Source organism: Rhineura floridana, chromosome 15 (assembly GCF_030035675.1).
Source record: "Rhineura floridana isolate rRhiFlo1 chromosome 15, rRhiFlo1.hap2, whole genome shotgun sequence".
In the NCBI taxonomy this organism is placed as follows: Eukaryota; Metazoa; Chordata; class Lepidosauria; order Squamata; family Rhineuridae; genus Rhineura; species Rhineura floridana.
In genome coordinates, this window is record NC_084494.1 from 14,978,114 (window position 1) to 14,996,795 (window position 18,682).

Below are 18,682 nucleotides of genomic sequence, written 5' to 3' on the forward strand. Positions count from 1 at the left end.
TGCTTGCTTGTGAGTGTTTGTGGTCTTCTTTTGCTTGTTTTCAGTTGCTGTTTTAGAATTGTGTTTAATCAGTTTAGCCCACCCTGAAGGCTTCTAGATTGAAAAGCACAATAAAATGTATTTTAACAAAATAAACTAAAGTTTCTGGTTTTAGGGCATATGGAAGCATTGCCTCTGATTGTGTCGCTTTTTCTCATCAGGTCTCTCAATGTAGACATGGAATGGCTATATGGTGCCCTGGAGAGCAGCAACATGGAGGTAGATATTGGATACTTACCTCAGGTCAGTAGAAAGAATCTCATTTGGGTTGATTGTCTGTGCCACTGTACAGTGTACAATGCTGACTGATTCCTTTGGATGTATTTGACTGCCTCGTCGTGTAATTACTACTACTACTATTGTTATTAATTTATTTTTGCCTTAGCTCTTTTATTTTGTTTAAATTATTTTATATCACTATTCAACACATCAGTACCTTTACAAGTTAAACATAACAAGTAGCCATATATATATGAACAACATATGCTGCAAAAGGTGTGACCCATTCTATTCTTGACATTATTAAGCACTAAATATAAGTTGTTCTTAAAATACAGGACAGTGAGCAGCTTTATTGTTTAAGTACATACTTCATTATCCACCTTCCTTCTCTCAAAATGTTGTTGTATTTAGATATTTTTAGATGTTTTATCACTTGTTTTTGTCATCCTGGGCTTCTTTGGGAGGAAGTGTGAGATATAAATTTTAATAATGCTTATGGTTTGTTCGTTCAAATGTCATGCCCCACCTGCAGTTAGTGCAAACCGTGTTTTTTCAAACACCAAGTCACAGTGTCTGATTCTAGTTTGCCAACTGATCACTAAGCAAGGTATGCAGGGTCCCAGGTGAGGTTGATAACCAGCATAACTTATATTGGGCCCAGAAGCTACTAGGAATCTGACTTCTTTCAACACACAATCCTGCATATGTATTAATGTCTCAGAGCACAATCCTGCACATGTCTTCTAAATCCCATTAGGTTCAATTGGATTGAGATTGAATTATTAAATAAATAACAAATAAACATATGATGTCAACTTAAGTCTTGCCCAACTGCATCCAGCAGAGGCCTCTTATGGTAGGGATGGGATGGACAGAAGGTAGATCAGGATCAGTTCGTAGATCTTTGAGTGATTTGAAGTAGGCCAGCAAGTATTTCGGATTCCAAATTGTTTAACAATGGCAACAACAACACCCCCTAAAAAAATTATATTGTTGAAATCAAGAAAGCTGGGAGGAGGTAGGAAGGAATGATATTATTAATTAATTGGTTAGTTAATTAATGTTATTAATTAAATTTATATCCCGCCCTTCCTTCTGAGGGAGCTGAGGGCGCTAACATATCAACAAAACAATTGAACAAGAAAAAGAAAATTATGTGTAGAAGAACTGTTCAGTTCAATTCAATTCTGATACTGAAAACAAATACCCAAGTTCAAAATTCTTTAATTCCAAGGAGATGTCACTTGCATATGGCTTAGTTTGTGGGTCTCAGGCTTCTAGTCAAAAAACCCAAAGTAGGTCTCACAAGCCTGAAGTCTATCCATCCCAGCTAGAGGCTTCATCCCACATGAAAATTCTATAGCCGTTGTCTGTTTTCTAGAAACCATTGTCCTTTCACTGAGAGTCAAGCGCTTTCTGTCTTGCAGATGGAGCTGGAGTCTTTGGGACCTTCCATCCCTTCTGTGATTCATGATGAAAACGGGAATGTGATTGACAGCAGAGACCCAGAAGGAGAACCAATTCAGTTTGTATTTGAAGAGATTACGTGGCAGCAAGAAATTAGCTGGGAAGAGGCAGCTGGCAAACTGGAGGTTGCCATGTATCCGTTTAAGAAAGTATGGGAAAAAACTACCTTAATCCCTACCTTATCCCCTTGGCCTTGGTGATTAAATTGTTATGTTGGAGGTCCTGTAAGGAAGGACTAAAACAATGAGCCTTCCCAGTCTGATTTGGTACTTGCGAAACTGACGAAGCTTTGCAATTTCTGATGTCTGCTAACAAAGCATCTCAGCAATTTGATCCAAGACTCTGAAATCTTTTAAATCAGGTGGGGGGAAGCTTTGGCTTTCCAGATGTTGCTGGACTCCAATTCCCATCAGCTCCAGCAAGCATGGCCAGTGGCCAGGGATGATCGGAGTTGTAGTTCAGCCACATCTGGAGGGCCAAAACATTCCCTGCACCTGCTTTAAATAAATGCAGGGTACATCTTTTTGATAGATGCAAACGTTGACAGAGGCCAAGGAGGATGCCTGTTGCTGAGCCTAGGTCTCTTTGGGTACAGCTGGAGCTTTAAGTGCTATATCATCCAACCTTCCCCTTATCTTACATCCCTGGCGCCATTTTTAAAAAGAGGCAAGTGATGGAGGTGCGTCTGAGAGCATTTTGCTCCTGCAGGGCACCCAGCAGCCTCAGTCTTTCTTTATCAGCAGGAAACACACAAGACATGTGGCTTGAAACGAATGAATTGATAGCATGAGCTGTTCAGTGCTATCCACATCTTTCCAACAGCCAGAACTGTCCCTCCACATCTAATTAATCAGCTGGAAAAAGGGGGGAGGGAGAAAAAGCAGCCAGTGAAAAAATTGTGCCCTTTGAAGGAGGTTTGTAGGTCCTTAAGGACCTGGATTTCCTTAAATGGGCCCATCTCTTTTACGCCTTTTAATGGCTGTAATCGGGCCAAGTCTCTCCCTTTTTTTTTTTTTTTAAAAAAGTGCCACGATAGATGATGAACTGCAAGAGCATCCTCATATTTCATCACTAGCCTAGTAGCCATAGGCAAGAAGGCAAGGCATGCAGATGAATGAAGAGGCTGGTGGAGGATGGACAGATGTATCTGTCCCTCCTCTGCATCCAACATGGAAACCAAGCAGGTTGCTGCGGAGGGAAGCCCCATTCCCCATTCCACACCCACCACAGAAATGCAGGAGGAGTTTGCAAGCTCTCAGCAGGCTGGTGTTTTTTGTGGACTTATTTAAAAGATTGCCCAATGGCTTGGGGTCTTCATCCCCCTTTCCCCTGTGTCATACGGAAATTTCTAGTGCCCCGGCGATTGATTGCATTGCAACCTACTGTGCTGGTTTGTTTGGTCTTTGTGGACCACCACATGTTCTTTCATTCCAGCTGCTGTGCGGGAGGCCACTTAGCTTGAAAGGCTTTCCAATATACATTGTGAACTTCTCAGGGTCCTGTAAGTGCACCATGAATTATAGTGTCAAGAATCGCTGGACAACTTTCTTCATATAACCTTATGACAGAGACATGTGGAGAGGCATTCATGGTTATACCCTAGACCAGGAATGGGGAACCTGTGGCCCTCCAGATGTTGTTGGACTACAACTCCCATAATCCCTGCAGTTGCTCATGCTTTCTGGCGGTTGGGAGTTGGAGCCAAGCAACATCTGGAGGGCCACAGGTTCCCCATTCCTGCTCTAGAGAGATGCTTAAGAGTTAATTGCCTGAATGCAAGTAACTTGCATATATAAATAGCAGCCACTGGGAAGCCTAAGCAGCCTCTGGACTGTAGGAAGTGGAGAAGGCAGAATTTAATGCTTCCTCTGGCCCTGACAAGTTGGTGCCATTGGAGGCCTCCTTTGAAAAAATGCAGGTAACCAGCTTCAGAGAGGTAAGTTTTATCAGGACCATGACAGAGAGAGAAAGAGTTACAATTTCCCTCCCCGCAGGTGCATTGGCTGCTTAGGCTATTTACATTAAAAAAAAGTGTGCGGGTTAATTGCATTCTCTTCCAGCAGAGATTCAGCAGGCATCCTTGCTTTTGGCTTTCAGGCATCTCTTGAAGACTTTTTTAATGCCAACAGGCCTTCACAGCTGTTTAATTAGCTGATCACATTCATGATTATTTGCATTATTTTTAATGTTTTTTTACAGTTATACATTGCCCTGATGTTTCATTATGTGACGGTATAGACAATTTTTTTAAAAAATAAATAAATCTAGTTTGGCCCTAAAATACTGGCTCGAAAACTCCTTCATGTGATGTAGAGGTATGGCTTTTCTAAGCAAAATTGCTTAGGATTGCTTTTACAATTTCATTATTACATTTATATCCCACCTTTCCTCCTAGGAGCTCAAAGTGGCCTACAAACATGTTTCTCCCCCTCCCAATTTTATCCTCACAACAACCTTGTGAGTTAGGTTAGGCTGAGAGACAGTGACTGGCCCAAGATCACCCAGTGAGCTTCGTGGCTGAGTGGAGATTCAAATCTGTTGTCCCAGACCATAGCCCAGCACCCTAACCATTACACCACCCTGGCTGTTACACATTGTATGGGGAAAATACATGCTTTTCCATACTGGTAATTCATAGGGAGTCACTGCCAATCAGGATCCCTCTGCTATAGGTACCTATATTGCAAACATTTTAAAATAGGAAAATATTAACATTTTTTCACTTGTGCAATACATAAGAAAATTAATAATATGAAGCACACTCCCCCCCTCCAAAAAAAACCCCTTCTCCTCTTTCTGTTAATAGATTTGGTTTCAACCTTTTTTATTACTTCTTCTGTTCTCAGGTTTCCTATTTTCCCTTTACGGAAGCTTTTGAGAGAGCGAAATCTGAGAGTAAACTGGTACACTCCATACTGTTGTGGGGCGCCCTGGATGATCAGTCATGCTGAGGTAAGAGGTGTATTTCGCATCAGACCATGTCCTGGACCTCATCGTAGGAGCCTGGCCATTCACCCTCAGGTGCAGTGTGAGCCAGGGCTGAGTCCGAAACCGATGCCTCCTGGTCTTCCTCTGATGAGGAGTCCCCTTACTGGGACTTAACAATCAATGACATGTTACAGAATGGAGGGGCCTTCAGAAGCACAAATGCAACACCTTTGCAAATATAACAACCGGCTGCTATTTACTTTTGTCTCCATCACTGGGTGAAATCCACAGGTTCCTTTGGTGGGTGGAGAGAGCAAGAATAAAGAGAAACTAGGCAGTCCTTATATAAATAGAGGGAGGGATAATATATTGTTGGTGTGCTACGGCAAAAAAAAAAATCAGTGGAGCCAAATTGGGTATCTTTACCTAGGAGCTGGAGGAAATGTTCCCTCAGGAAATAAAGTCCCGCCTGTAGGTGGTATAATACAGAAAGGAGAATCTGATACCACCTGTAGATGAGATTTTATTCTCTGAGGGAACATTTTCTCCCAAGTGCTAGGCCAGAGCTGTTTACTGGAATCATTAATAAGATGGTCCCTGCCCTCAGGCTTGCAATCGAAAATACATGATACAAAAGGAAAATGGATTGGGAGGGGAGAGGAAGAAAGTAAATTCAGGACTAGTTCTTAGTTACAAAGTTCTTACAAGTGTTCATTCTGGGATGACACAAGCTCCCTGCAGCTGCACCTTCTCTAGCCCGTGGGTGGGGCTAGATTGGTCTCTCCCCCCCCCCCAACACACACAGTGTTCTACCCGGGAGGAGGTAAGGGGTGAAACCTCTCAGTTTTCCTTTGAGGTGGAAATGTCCAGTGAGGAAACAAAACCCCATCACTGTTTTACATATAAAGTCTCAGAATTCTGCACCTCAATTGTCATAAGCTTAAATTCACCTGACATTTCACTTACCCTTTTTCTTTTCTGTCTCTGAGCAGGTTCAGGGCGAACTCTCCGGGAAACAGTCCTGGAAAGTTCGCCCATCCTCACTTTCCTAAATGAAAGTTTCATCAGTACCTGGTCATTGGTGAAGGAGCTGGAGGATTTACAGGTAAGTGTTCAGCTGCACCTGCTTTGAGCTGGGCTGTCTTCACAGGGCAATGGTGGCAAATCCAGAATGGGCGCATCAGGGCACCACAAGCTTCCTCACCAGTGCCCCTTCTGGACATGCCAAGAAACTAGGGTTGTCACTGACTGAAGAACTTCCATTTGGTTACACTTTTAAAAGCTAAGCTACCTCTCCTTGGTAGAAAGAAATGTCATATTTGATATTTCTTTCTTCTTCAGTGGTGGCAAAAGTTATTGAGGGATTTGCTACTCCTCTCACTTGTTTCGTATTCGGATAATTTGGGGGAGGGGATGCCATTTGGTGGGAAGAGCCTCCCACAGTTCCAGGCCTGCCTGCCTACTTCTTTCTCTTTCTTTTCAATAACGTATCAAAGAATAAATGACAAACAAATGTCTCCTTAATTTTTAACTTGACCTGTTTAAATTTCTCACTGATTAATCCACTAGATTTCAAACTAACTAGCCTATCAGTGTAAAAGTTGCAGTCCTAATCACATCTTATTTCCTTATGGTCTTATTTTTAAGGTCACATCCACACCATACATTTAAAATATATTTATAGTGCTTGAAGAGTCATGGTTTTCCCCCAAAGAATTCTGGGAATTGTAGTCCCCCCCCAAGCTCTCATAACAAACTATAATTCCCAGGATTCTTTGGAGGAAACCATGTGCTTTAAGTGCATGGTGTGATGACCCAAGATACAGAGTGAATGTCTCCCCAGGGTTAGTGGCCTGGCAGATTTTGAGATCTATTTGTTTAACTCTCCTTATGCCCTTGACTCCGCAGGAGCATTTAAAAACAAAGCCAACATGTAGAATTTTGACCCCTAACCTGTCCTGCTCGATACTCAAGGAGGCTGACTTTTTTGTAGTGTTTCAGCATCCATCCAGCTCAGTTCTGTGTTTGTATGTTTAATTTTGAGGGTCCACCAGAAGGGTCATGGGACTGATTAATTTAGATTCCTGTTAAAATAAATTGAAGGGTGTGTGACGTATGGCAGATCCAAAGTACTGTGGAAGCTAAACTATCCAATAGTACTTCAACTACCCCGAGAACCAGTGTGGTGTAGTGGTTAGAGTGTTGGACTGGGACCTGGCAACCAGGGTTCAGATCCCTGCTCAGCCATGAACCCCACTAGGTGAGCGTGGGCCAATCGCTGTCTCCTAACCTAGCCTACCTCACAGGGTTGTTATGAGAATAAAATTGGGAGGGGAGAGAACCATGTTTGTACACCACCTTGAGCTCCTTGGAGGAAAGGTGGGATATAAATGTAATAAATATGTTGAATATTAATAGTGCGGTAGTGAAGTTATGTAACAATAAGATGTTAGTCATTCAGTCTTTTTTTGTTTTATTCAAAAACTCCTGGAAATTTTGAATTGAAGGGGAAAATGTATGAATATCAGAATTCTGAGACACGGCATAGGAATTAATATTGGGGGACATTTGCCTCATATACCACCCCAGAATAGCTGTGTGCCCTCTACTCTAAACAGTCATCCATTATCTAATTTAATACTTTTACATTAAATTGGACTTACATTATATGTGATATCTCATTTTTAAACTATTATTTGATTGGATTTGACCCCAATGTCAGGTTATGTAAGTGCTTTTTACAAATGAAAGAAGTTTAAGACAGACTTATTTTCCACAGGCTAAGAGAGAGAATGAGATCAACAGCAAACTTGCAGACCTGCACCTTGAAAAATATAACTTTCCCGTGGAGATAATGATCTGTCTGCCCAATGGAACTGTGGTAGGGCTCCGTTTTTTCCTTGTCAATTCCTTCTTGTCTGTGTCTCTTTTTTTAATTGGTGATCTCTATTGGATAGCAGTCATCTCCCTCTGATATACTAGCAACAGCAGCTAAGCATTTAAGAGCTGCCTCTTGGAGCTGAAACACGTTCTCATTTTGGAGCAATACAAAGAACTTACACTAAGCAAAGCATTTACAGAGGGATGCCGTAAGCTCAGGGCATTTTGTAGTGACAAGAGTGGTTTTTTTCTTTTCAAAAGCTCAGAAAGCAGGTTCTGCAAAAAGTCAATAGGTTCATAAATTGTGGCTCTTAACACACACAGTATATTTCAGTGAGTACCCAGTGCTATCTAGGAACCTGGCCAAATGTTATTTTTGGGGGAAGGAAGGAGATAAGACTGAAGGTTTAGGAAAGAGTTTTATACTACATCTTGTAATATTTAAAAGTCCACTCCATGTTTTTCTAAAACTTGTACCATATCTAAATCTGGAGTAGTTCTAAAACAGATTTTTTTAATTGTGACCCAGCCCCCCCCCCAACCTGATCAGGCAGCCATGAAGGATTTTGTTAGGCCTCACACTTTTACTCCGCTTAGGCTACTTCTGGGCATTTTTCTGGGTCCCTAAAGAATCCCTTATACCCCACGTTTGACCTTCTGCTCCCAAATTCTATAAACACTCAGAGCTAGTTCGCATGTTATCCTCCAAATTTGTTTTATTGGGGGAGGGTATTTGAGAAAGGAATGTGTGTATTTGCACCAGCTAGACAAGAGAGCAGACTCCATTTTATCACCAGCCACTACAGGCAAGTGGGGCTAAAGAGCTGGTTCACCTTGCTCTGTGGCTCCCGAAGAGGAAAAGAGGGAGGAGCCCTGTTTTTGTCATCGTCAACGGCAACCACCAGTTTGAAGTTGCGGTATGCCACTCAATCTGCCATCAACCGCCTTTGCCTTCTGGCGGAAGCAGCAGATGCTAGATTTAAATGGTATAGGGCAGGGATGGGGAACCTCTGGCCCCTCCAGATGTTGCTGAACTACAACTCCCTCATCCCTGGCCACTGTCCATGCTGGGGCTGATGGGAGTTGTAGTTCAGCAGCATCTGGAGCGCCAAAGGTTCCCCACTCCTGATGTAAAACATCCTGCTCTTTGGGAACCCAAGGCAAGGCAAGGTAGACATCAACTTCCATCCATCTGCATTGGCTACTAGGAGAAAAGAAAATGCGTGTGGGGATTGAAATTTTGTCTTCCTAAGCACAGTCCTTCATTTCCCAGGTCCATCACATCAATGCCAATTTCTTCTTGGATATTACTTCTATGAAGCCCGAAGAAGTCGAGAGCAGCATCTTTAGTTTCTCTGCCAGTTTTGAAGATCCCTCAACAGCAACCTACCTCCAGTTCCTGAAAGAAGGACTTCAGAGAGCCAAAGCATTCCTGCAGGCTTAAATGCAGAATCAAATCAATGCCCTACTTATTGATCACCAAAGATACAAGGGTTCTTGTTTCTGTCACTCCCGGAGCTCAGGCACGACCCAGTATTGAATGGTAAAAGTGCTGCACTTGAGTGAAAGAGTTCTATACTAGCAAGTGTCCCTCGAAAATGCAAAGCTAGTTAATACCTGCAATTACACAAATTGTTTTCAGGAATTATTTTTGAAGGAACTGAGCTTGCATTTCTCCTGCTTATTGGCAAGTGGCAGCACACCTGTGAAGCAGATAATCAGGCAGCCAACACTAAAGACTAGGAACCGAGCGGCAGAATGGTCTGAGATGGGACCATGGTTCCCAGGGTGTGGTGTGCGAAGTCAACAGGTTGCATCTCACGTAAAGTCTGAATTGGTGCTGCTCCCCTTAGTAACAAGTATGGTCATTTCTGGGTTGACCCATCCATGGGATACCGTCTTTTTGCTTCAGCTCTGGTGTCTGATCCCATTCATTGCCCTGAACTGCTCTTACATAGCTAAGGCTTCACATGTTAGAACTGCTGCGTTACAAAGCATCATGTAGCCTCAGATGACTTAAGCAGACTGTGGGTAGGACCTTCCTTTGAGGCCTACATGGGTGGTATTGAGCATAAGCATAGGAAGTTGCCTTGTACCTTGCTCAGTATTGTCTACATTGACTAGCAGCGTCTCTCCAGGGTTTTAGACAAGGGGACATTCACAACCCTACCTGGAGATGCCAGGAATTGGACCTGGGAACCTTCTTCATGCAAAGCTCTATCACTGAGCAGTGGTTCTTCCCCAAGGCAGGGCCTCTGTATTTGCTACACTTTCACTGATGGGTGCTATTATACAGATGGCATCTTTCACTGTAACATTTTAGCATTGTTACCTAAGGCCACTAAAGGCTCTGCAGATGCTCTTTTTATGTCTGGCTATTGGGGGGAGGGGGAGAGGGGCAGTTTTGATCCTGGGACTTCCAGATGTTGATTGTTCAGGCTCACCTTAGTCAAGAAAATATATGTTCTTTTTTAAAGTACATAACCATAGTAGTAGATTGCATTCACAATGATCATGCCACTGTCCAAATTCAAATGGTATTTAAGGGTAGTTTTACATGCATAGCTGATTTTGTTTTCCACCAGAGAGTTTGTTCCAAGTCATAGTCACATGGTCACCATTCCCATAACCTTGGAATTTCTCTTAGCCTATGGAATGTCCTCCAAATGAGGCTATTTAGCCCAAGGGTGCTTTTTTCCCTTTGCCATATGACACCATCCACATTTATCTTCCTGCCTGTTTTTCAAATTGTTTGTATTTGGCAACAGCAACAAAATCATACAATATGACACAAGAATTAGATCAATGTTCATTCAGCCACTTGCTCTGATGTCTCCTGGCAGCGCTTCTGGAATTTCCTGAACTCTCACCACCACCTCTTTTGAAGTTATCCTTAACCTGTGGTCGTTCCTAACCCTTCACCAACTATCTGTTCTGCAGTGGAACATGTGATGCTCATGTGTAGTTGTGTGCAGGATCTGTGGACTGGGCTACAGATCCAACATCTAGAAAAGGGAAAGAGCTGGATGCTTCTCGTGCCCCTCCTAAAACAACACGTAGGGAACTATAATTAGACAACATTCTTGTGCTTCCTTCCTTCCTGAGCCAGGTTGGGGCAATGGGATAATATCATTCTGACAAATTGGAGAAGGAACACCATGCACATGCTTTTCATGCAGGTGGCAGGTTCAAATTGAACTGTTCAATGTCTGGTTTCTCCAGGAAAAAAAAGGATTTTGGATGATAGGTGATGAGAAAGACCTATTCCTGAGACCCTTGAGACCTGCTGCCAGTCAGAGTAGACTGCACTGAGCAGGCTGGTCAAGTAGTGTAAACTGGTATAAAGACAACTTCCTACGTAATGTGGGTCAATGAGGGTCATCAAGTCTCGGTTAGAGTGAGGGGTTTCAGAAGGCTTCCTGTTCCATTCTGGGATCTCCTCCTTCCATGGAATGTTATAGGAAGCCACCTCATACTGGTCAGTCCATTGGTTTGTCTAGGTCAGTATTGTTTACACTGACTGGCAGCAGCTGTCCCAAGATTTCAAACGGGACATTCCCAGCCCTATCTGGAAATGCTGCAGATTGAGCCTTGGTTCTTCTACAAGTAAAGCAGATGCTCTAGCCCTGAGCTATGGCCATGCCCCCCTGTCTGAGAACTGCAGTCCAGACAAACAGTTCAGGAACACACCCCTTCCCACCTATGGAGAGCAGCACAAGAGTGATGATAAACAGGCAGACAGATAGAAAGCAGGGATGAAATAGCTGGACAATAGCAGCTATGCTGGAGAAAAGGAAAATTAATCCAGGCAGTAGCAGATGCTTCACATGTTCTTTTTTATGGTTATGTGCAAAATGTTTTACACGTTCCTGTAAAATGGTGATACATGCTTGTGGCAAGCAAATGTTTTCCACCTGCATGTATCATACAGGTATGCATGGCAAGGTGCTGAAATTGGCAATGACCTCCCTGCCACATGATGCATGCATGTATTGTGACATCCCCATGTTTACCACCAAATTTGTCAGTTTCTGGGGGAAGAGGATGTTTTCTCTTGAATCAACAAAAGAAAGAAACATGTCCGTTTGTTTCATTAACTGATGTCCTGTGTTAATCCCTTGCACTTCCCATTTTTCCCAGTACAAAGAAGGCACTCTAATATAGGTATGGGCAGAAGGTAGATTGGGGTCTTCTGCTGTATCTCAGGGTGATTTGCAGTACATCAGCAAAGGTTCCCGACACCCATTTGTTGAACAATAGCAACAGCTAAATGATATTTAGGCTGCTGAAATGAAGAAAACTAACCAGGAATGGACTTTTATGTGAAGGACTGAGACCTCAGTTCAGCTATGAGGCTTAGAAAAGAAGTCCTCATTTTGTGCAGTTTATCCCACAAGCAAGGCAAAAAGTACTCTGTGCATGCAAGCCCTCCTAAAGGCTGAAGGCAGATCTTCCAGATTTATATTAATGTAAGATAATGATTTTCAAACTGATCTTTAAGGCAGATCCATGCCACACATGTAGAGCACATCCAACATGCATTTAAATCACATGACTTCCCCCAAAGAATTCTGGGAACAGTGGTTTCCCCCTCAAAAAGCTACAGATTTCCAGCAACCTTAACAAACTACAGTTTCCATGATTCTTTGGGGGACTTCATGTGCTTTAAATGTGCATTGTATGTACTTTTAATGTATGGTGTGGAAAAATCCATGGAAGTTTATCTAGGGTTCCTCAGTTTGAAAATCAGTAATAGTGGGGAAGCAGTCTTGAGAGACAGGATAGTAGTGCCCAAGCTATCTTCCTGAGCAGTTCACAGACACACAGGCTGAGTGTAGGCTAGGCCACAGTTCAGGCAGGGACTGTGGTGAGGCCCAACAGACTTAATATTTCCTTGCATGAACTGGGTGTGCCCTAGAACAGGGGAGATTGGTGGCTCCAATGTCAGTGGGACAGTGAATCCTCTCCAGGTTTTAGTCCAAACTTTCAAGGAGCTGTCCAAGGTGCTGAAGCATAAATAGGTTCGGCACTGTGGACAGCTCCTTGAAAATTCGGACAGAAACCCAGAGCAGGTTCACTCCCCTACTAAAATTGGACCCCCCAGTCTCTACTGCCTTAGAACACTTCCCAGCCTCCTCAACAATGGGGCAGGGGAAGAGGTACAGGCAGATGTGCAGGGGTAACTCGGAGATCAGTTGCTGTGAGAAGGGCTCCCTGAAGCTAGAAGATTTGAAAAGCACTGATGTAAACGTACTGATGTACTGTAAAATCAGTACAAGTATTTACTTGTACTGATACAGACAAGTAAATAGCCTAAGGTAGGGGGGAGAGCGAGCGAGATATAAATCTGGAAATGGAAACCCATCACTTGGAGTAGGGAATTGCAGTTTAGAGAAAGCAGTCTTTGGTCAAGATTGTGTGAAGTTGCCATAGTTCTCCTTCACCCGTGAAACACTTATTGTTTCTCATATTTTTTGGCTGCAGCAAGATTGGAACATGTTGATATTTCCCAGCAGTATTTTTACAGCCGCTTGCAAAACCTGTAGTGTGTGTAAAATCTTCCTTTAAAAGAAGCATTGAGATCATTATATATAGTTTTAAAGTCCTTGATGTGAACTTGTAAAGTTAAAATTTGTGCAGGGGGTTGGGCAAAGGGAGGACCTGCGATGGGAAAGAGTTGCACTTTTCTGGCCTCTCTTTCATTTTAAAATAAAATATTTTCTTCTTCCCTCTTCTAATTTTTTTCAGTTATTATTTCTGGCACTTGGATTGTGGTGCTCTTTCAAGCTGGTAGAGCAAAGAGGCCACCAGTGAGAAACAATCAAAAGCAGCCACTTGGCACAGCCAGATAAGAGCCTGACAGTGTTTTCTGTTCCTGGAAGAGCAGCCTGTTTCAGATTTCATTTAATGGGCCAGACTTTAATAATGGCTTTTTAGGCTTGCTCTTTTCTTCCGGTTTCCCTATTTCACATTCTATTTCCCATCATTAATTTTACAAATAACTCTTGTGTGGGAGTTGTGTTTATCAGTGACTGACATGATTGAAATACAAAGCAGAATTCAGTTCAGCAGGGTGGTCTTTTTTTTTTATGGTGCTTGCAAGCAGTATTCATATCCCTGAACAGTGTTATTCTTGAAGTACCTTCTTCAGCTTTTCTTCATGATTGGAAAGTGAGCTAATAGCTAAACATCAGCATTTCTTGTTTGAAAAGGCTGGGATTTCCAACAGTTTAGATGATCTCTGAATTCTCTGAGTAAGCCTCATTGTTTGATTAGATATCTGTAGGATTGCTATGTAAATTAATAGACTCAACTGCTTAGGCATTTGATCAGAAAAGTGTTTGGTGTTTTAAATCTTGCACTACTCCTTTGATTAGATTACCAAGATCTCTGAAAGCTAAATAAAGAATTCCTTGCAAAAGAAAACAAACTGAACAGGAAAGTGCTAAGATTAGCAAAACTCCAAAGGATGAATTCTTCTGTTAGTTTTGTAGCAGAACTTCAGCGTGCAGTTGTGTGTGAGCGTTAGATGTTTCTTGGCACCAAACTAGATGTAATGTTAAAACTCTTTTGCAGTTTTTTAAAAAATGAAAACGGCATCAGATGATTGGGCAGCAGTTGATAATTATCAGGGCCACAGCAGGCACGAAGGTGGATTTAACACATTCCTCCTCTGCTGTGGTTCTGAGCAAAATCAGTCTTCTGGAGCTAGTATTTGTATCCCATTCATTGATTTCCCTTCCCCTTTGGCACTTATAATTTTTTTCTATGGAACAAATGGTATATGGGGGCATTATTTATCGGGAAAATGGCACAGTGAGAAAGGTTAACCCACCTCTCCTAGAGCCATGGTTCTGATCCAATCCTGCTCCCTCTGGTATTCAGTTTTAAAAATGGATTGTCTGCTGTCAGTTCTAATTTAGACCTGAGTCATTGCAGACAATTCCCACTATACAGCCTTCCCTTCCTTCTCTTCTCTCTTCAACCGATCTCATAAATGTTGAAATCCCCAAGACTGAAGGCATAGGAACTTATGTAGCAAATTAGTGTATCTGATCGGTTGCTTATATCAAACTTTTCAGAAATGATTACTTAACCTGTTCAACCCAGTAGTTCCACATATCATTCCTCTTCCTTGATGTTTTTGTGTCTGTAGAACCCAGTTAAGGTATAAATATACCATAAATGAGATTTGCTGTTTCCCTTTATGTTCTTACTCTTGCCAAGTAGCTTCCTAAGACCAGTAAAATTTGTTCACATCTTTCAAGATGGCCCTGTTGGTCTCTCCTATCCTTGCACACAAGTGAGCTATGCAAGGATAATTCTTTCAGCTGGGTTTAGGTGTTCTGATTTCATAGAGAGCCATGTCATCACGGCTGGCTGGTTTGATTCCACATTCCAAAGTCTTTGGAGAAAGGACTAGTCCTCCTATGCAGCCGCATGAAGTAACCTGCTTCAGGTGTCATCAAAAGCAAGAGGTAGATGGAGGCAAGAATTGGTGTCTGAATGGTGTGGCAAGTCTTTTGTTGCTGACCCTAGCCAGAGGAGGAGGCTGTTTGGGCTACACTTCAGAGAGCAAAATTTCCTAGTTTGGATAATATTTTGCTCCGTTAAAACTGCAACATTATAAAGTAGGAATCCTTAACATTTTTGTTTTTTAAAACCAGGAACTAATAAGTGGAGGTGTGAGATCATAAGAATAGCTGTGCTAGATCACACCATCTAGTCCAGAATCCTGTGGCCAGCCAGGTGTCTCCAAGAAGCTCATAAGCAGAGTTTGAATGCAACAACCCTCTCCCATTGTCTGTCCCAGCTTCTCATGTTGAAATAATCTATGGCCAAACATGGAGGTTCCTTTTGTGTGTGTGTGTGGCTGATAGTTCCTGATAGATCTATCCATTCGATTAATTCACCTAACCCTTTTGTTAAGCAGGAAAGGGAAACCTGTGGCCCTCCAGATGTTGTTGGACTCTAATCCCCATCAGCTGCAGCCAGCATGGCCAGCAGTCAGGGATGATGGGAGATGTAGTCCAAAATACCTGAAAGGCACCAGGTTGGAGAAGGCTGATCTAGATAGAGGGCTACAGGTTCCCCAGATCTGTGTTAAAGTATGCTATGTCTGAACCGGAGCTTGTCTTTGGACTATTATAGATCTGTCTGTTGCTACCACCTCTCTTACATGTTATCATTCAGTCCTATGTAATAGTGACCCTCATAATGTTCTGTGACAGTGGAGTCCATTAACACACAGGATATTAAAGGAATAGAATACATATTAAAATAATGGAGCATAAAAATTAAAATGAGCAAGTAAGGCCCCTGTTTTTATTGAGCCAATTTCTGTTGGAATGACATTCATTGTTTTTAATCTCCACAAATGTAAATGACAAAGCACCTCCTCTTGATTTGTAGTGCTTTATCCTCTCCTGTCTTAATTTGAAATAAAAATTAATTGATCATGGCCAGATTAAACTTATACATGAAGGATAAATGAAATATAGTGTTCAGGCACTTCCACAACTCTCATAACAGATTGATACGCCTTTGCTCTGATAGTCAGGGTGTTTAAGGATCCTGTAGGGTGGTGGGTGGTGCAGGCATTTACTAATGGCCACAGGTGGCATTGCCCTAGCAATTGATTCCTTTTGCGGAGGAATTTCCCAGCATTCCTAACTGCTAGAAGTCATTTCTGCCCCAGCTTAGATTGAGGGATGGTGGTTAGGCTAATTTCTCAGGCATCTCTTGGATGGTATTTCTGACATTGCTGCAAGACACAAGTCCTTATCCCCAACTTCAACCCTGCTTGTACAAGTTTTGAAATCTCCTTAGCTTTTGCTATTTTAAAATAATGTTGCATTTTTATTGGAGCCTTCAGGTGCTCTTCCTATACAATTCTCATGTCATAACCAGCAACGGGGGATAGGAACTTCCTTTCTCCTCTACACAAGGTTAGCCCTTACCCTCTTCATTTGTGCAAATAAACTCCTGGCAACTGAAAGCAATCTAGTGTGTCTTTGAGAAAGGACATTCTGTCTAGAAAGGCCTTTATGGCTACAACTTTATGTGCCAGCTTTCACCAACCAGGTGTCTTCTAGCTGTTTTGGGCTACAACCCACATCACCCCCAGTGCTGCCTGGGGCTGATGGTAGTCCAAAAAAGCTAAAGGGCACCAGGTTGGCGAAGGCTGCTATACTCATTGTTAGAAGGGTTTTGACCCTAAAATATTTTTTATAATAAATTTACCTAGGAGTGAGTCTTATTAAACACATTGGGACTTAACTTCTGAGTAGACATGTATAGAATTGCACTGACAAATCCTAACAGGCACACCTGTCTCACCATTTCAACTCTTCTAGGGTGGTCAGGTGCAAAATAGGACAGGGCTCCTGCAACTTTATTGTGTAGTAGAGAGAATTTCAGCAGGTATAGATTGTCATGCAAGCCACAGTTTATGACAGTTCCCTCCTCTGCGCAACTATGAAAGGTTCAGGACCCTTATCCTTGTTCTGCACCTGGCTACTCTAATCTAGTTTTCAAGCCATGGACTTCAAACAAATGTTGTGTCTTACTTTTTAAATTAAAAAAAAGTGCCAAGTTTTTCATATTATCTCTATATTTCAAGAATTTTATAGATATTTTGATAACTCCAAAGAGAGGCAAATTGAATAAGGTGGTGTTGCTTTTTCTCCCTGTCCATCTGTACTTTGTGACGGTATGACCTTAAATCAAGAGTGGGTCATGCCTGATATTCGACAGTTGTCTGATGGAGAAAAAGAACCACTTGTCATTTTGTTATCTTCTTTTTTAAATGGTTAGTTTTAAAAATGTGTTTTTCATTTTTGTTTTTTTGCTAAGCATTTACTGTATAGAGATTGTTCATGTTAAGACATGAGCTTTCTCCAAAACTGTACGTTCTCTATTACATTGAGAATGTTGCAGATATAATCAGTTTTACTATCATAAATTATATTAAAAGAACATTGCTGGGTAGTCTTTTGTATTGTTATAGAAGAGGTTTTAAGGATTACTTAAAATACAGAAAATATGTGGTCAGTACTTATTTTTGAACTGTTATTTTTTTAACTAACCAGCTTATAATGCATATATTTATTGTCTTATCCTGTGGCACTACTCGCTCCTGCCCGCCAAAAAATCCCGAATGTATTCTGGTCACTTTGAAATTGAACTGGTGTATTTGATTATGATGATTATTCAGTATAGCGTAAAGAAATCTGTGTCCCTATAACAGACTTCTTTTTTATTTGAGGAAAGACTACATGTTTAAATATCCAAATACAATTTCACTGTCTATCTGTAGAAACATGCCATCCAGTTCTGCTAGAATTAGTTTAATGTTTTAGCAAAACTACATGAGTATATTCTTGTATGGAATGTCTTTAGTATTGCTGCCTGTTGCAGCTTAGGTCACTGTTTTTCAGTAATAAAAAATGGGAAAACCTAAATGCTTGTGTATGTGCTTTATATTTTGATACAGTGGTAATATACTTTGAAAAGTAAAAAGGGAATGGCAAGGCCAACATTTTAGCATACAGTGAAGAATGTATATGTGAGTGGCATCAGAGCTTTTAATAAATTCCTTGGGGGCTGTTACATATTTCCAGAGTCTTGTGCAAGTGTCTCACCAGCATTATTCACCAGTTTAATTGTTCAGAGGCAGCAAGACGCTCCGCAGATGCAATGAGACTCCCACACTGACCCACGCACTCCTCCAACAATCTGGTCTCCTTTGCAACTCTGCCATGAATTTGAGGTTCGGTCTTTACATGCACGTGGAATAAGGCAGTAAAATGTTGAAATGGTACAGTGGGCTGTACTTCAGACTGCAGGATGCCTTTTTTAATGCTCATGTAAGCAATTAGCACATCAGTTTGCCCCTTGCTGTACTAATTTCTATTTGCAGGGAGTTGTTTTATTTCCTTAAGGGAGCACTCAGTACTAGTATTGCCTATCCTCAGTCTGAAGTGGAAAAGCCCACTCTACTAGAACTCTACAACCTTGTTCTGACCTCTGTTTACTGCATGTATAGATTAATCTACATTCTACAAAAAATAGAAGAAAAGTGGCTTCATCACTTCAAGGCAGGATAGGAAAACCTACATCTGTGCAATGGCTTTTGTACTGAAGT

General features: G+C 41.8%; 1 protein-coding gene across 2 annotated transcripts in view; it reads left to right on the plus strand.

The window, feature by feature from the left end:
• Positions 1–17,985, plus strand: part of SELENON (selenoprotein N) — a 55,235-nt gene extending 37,250 nt beyond the window's left edge. For both annotated transcript variants that reach the window (XM_061597585.1, XM_061597586.1), the window contains 6 exons: positions 201–282; positions 1,689–1,877; positions 4,575–4,680; positions 5,649–5,761; positions 7,436–7,537; positions 8,810–17,985. In XM_061597585.1, coding sequence (XP_061453569.1) covers positions 201–282; positions 1,689–1,877; positions 4,575–4,680; positions 5,649–5,761; positions 7,436–7,537; positions 8,810–8,980 — 763 coding nt within the window. In that variant the 3' untranslated portion in view covers positions 8,981–17,985. The remainder of the gene's footprint in view (positions 1–200; positions 283–1,688; positions 1,878–4,574; positions 4,681–5,648; positions 5,762–7,435; positions 7,538–8,809) is intronic.
• The last annotated feature ends 697 nt before the right edge of the window (positions 17,986–18,682 follow it).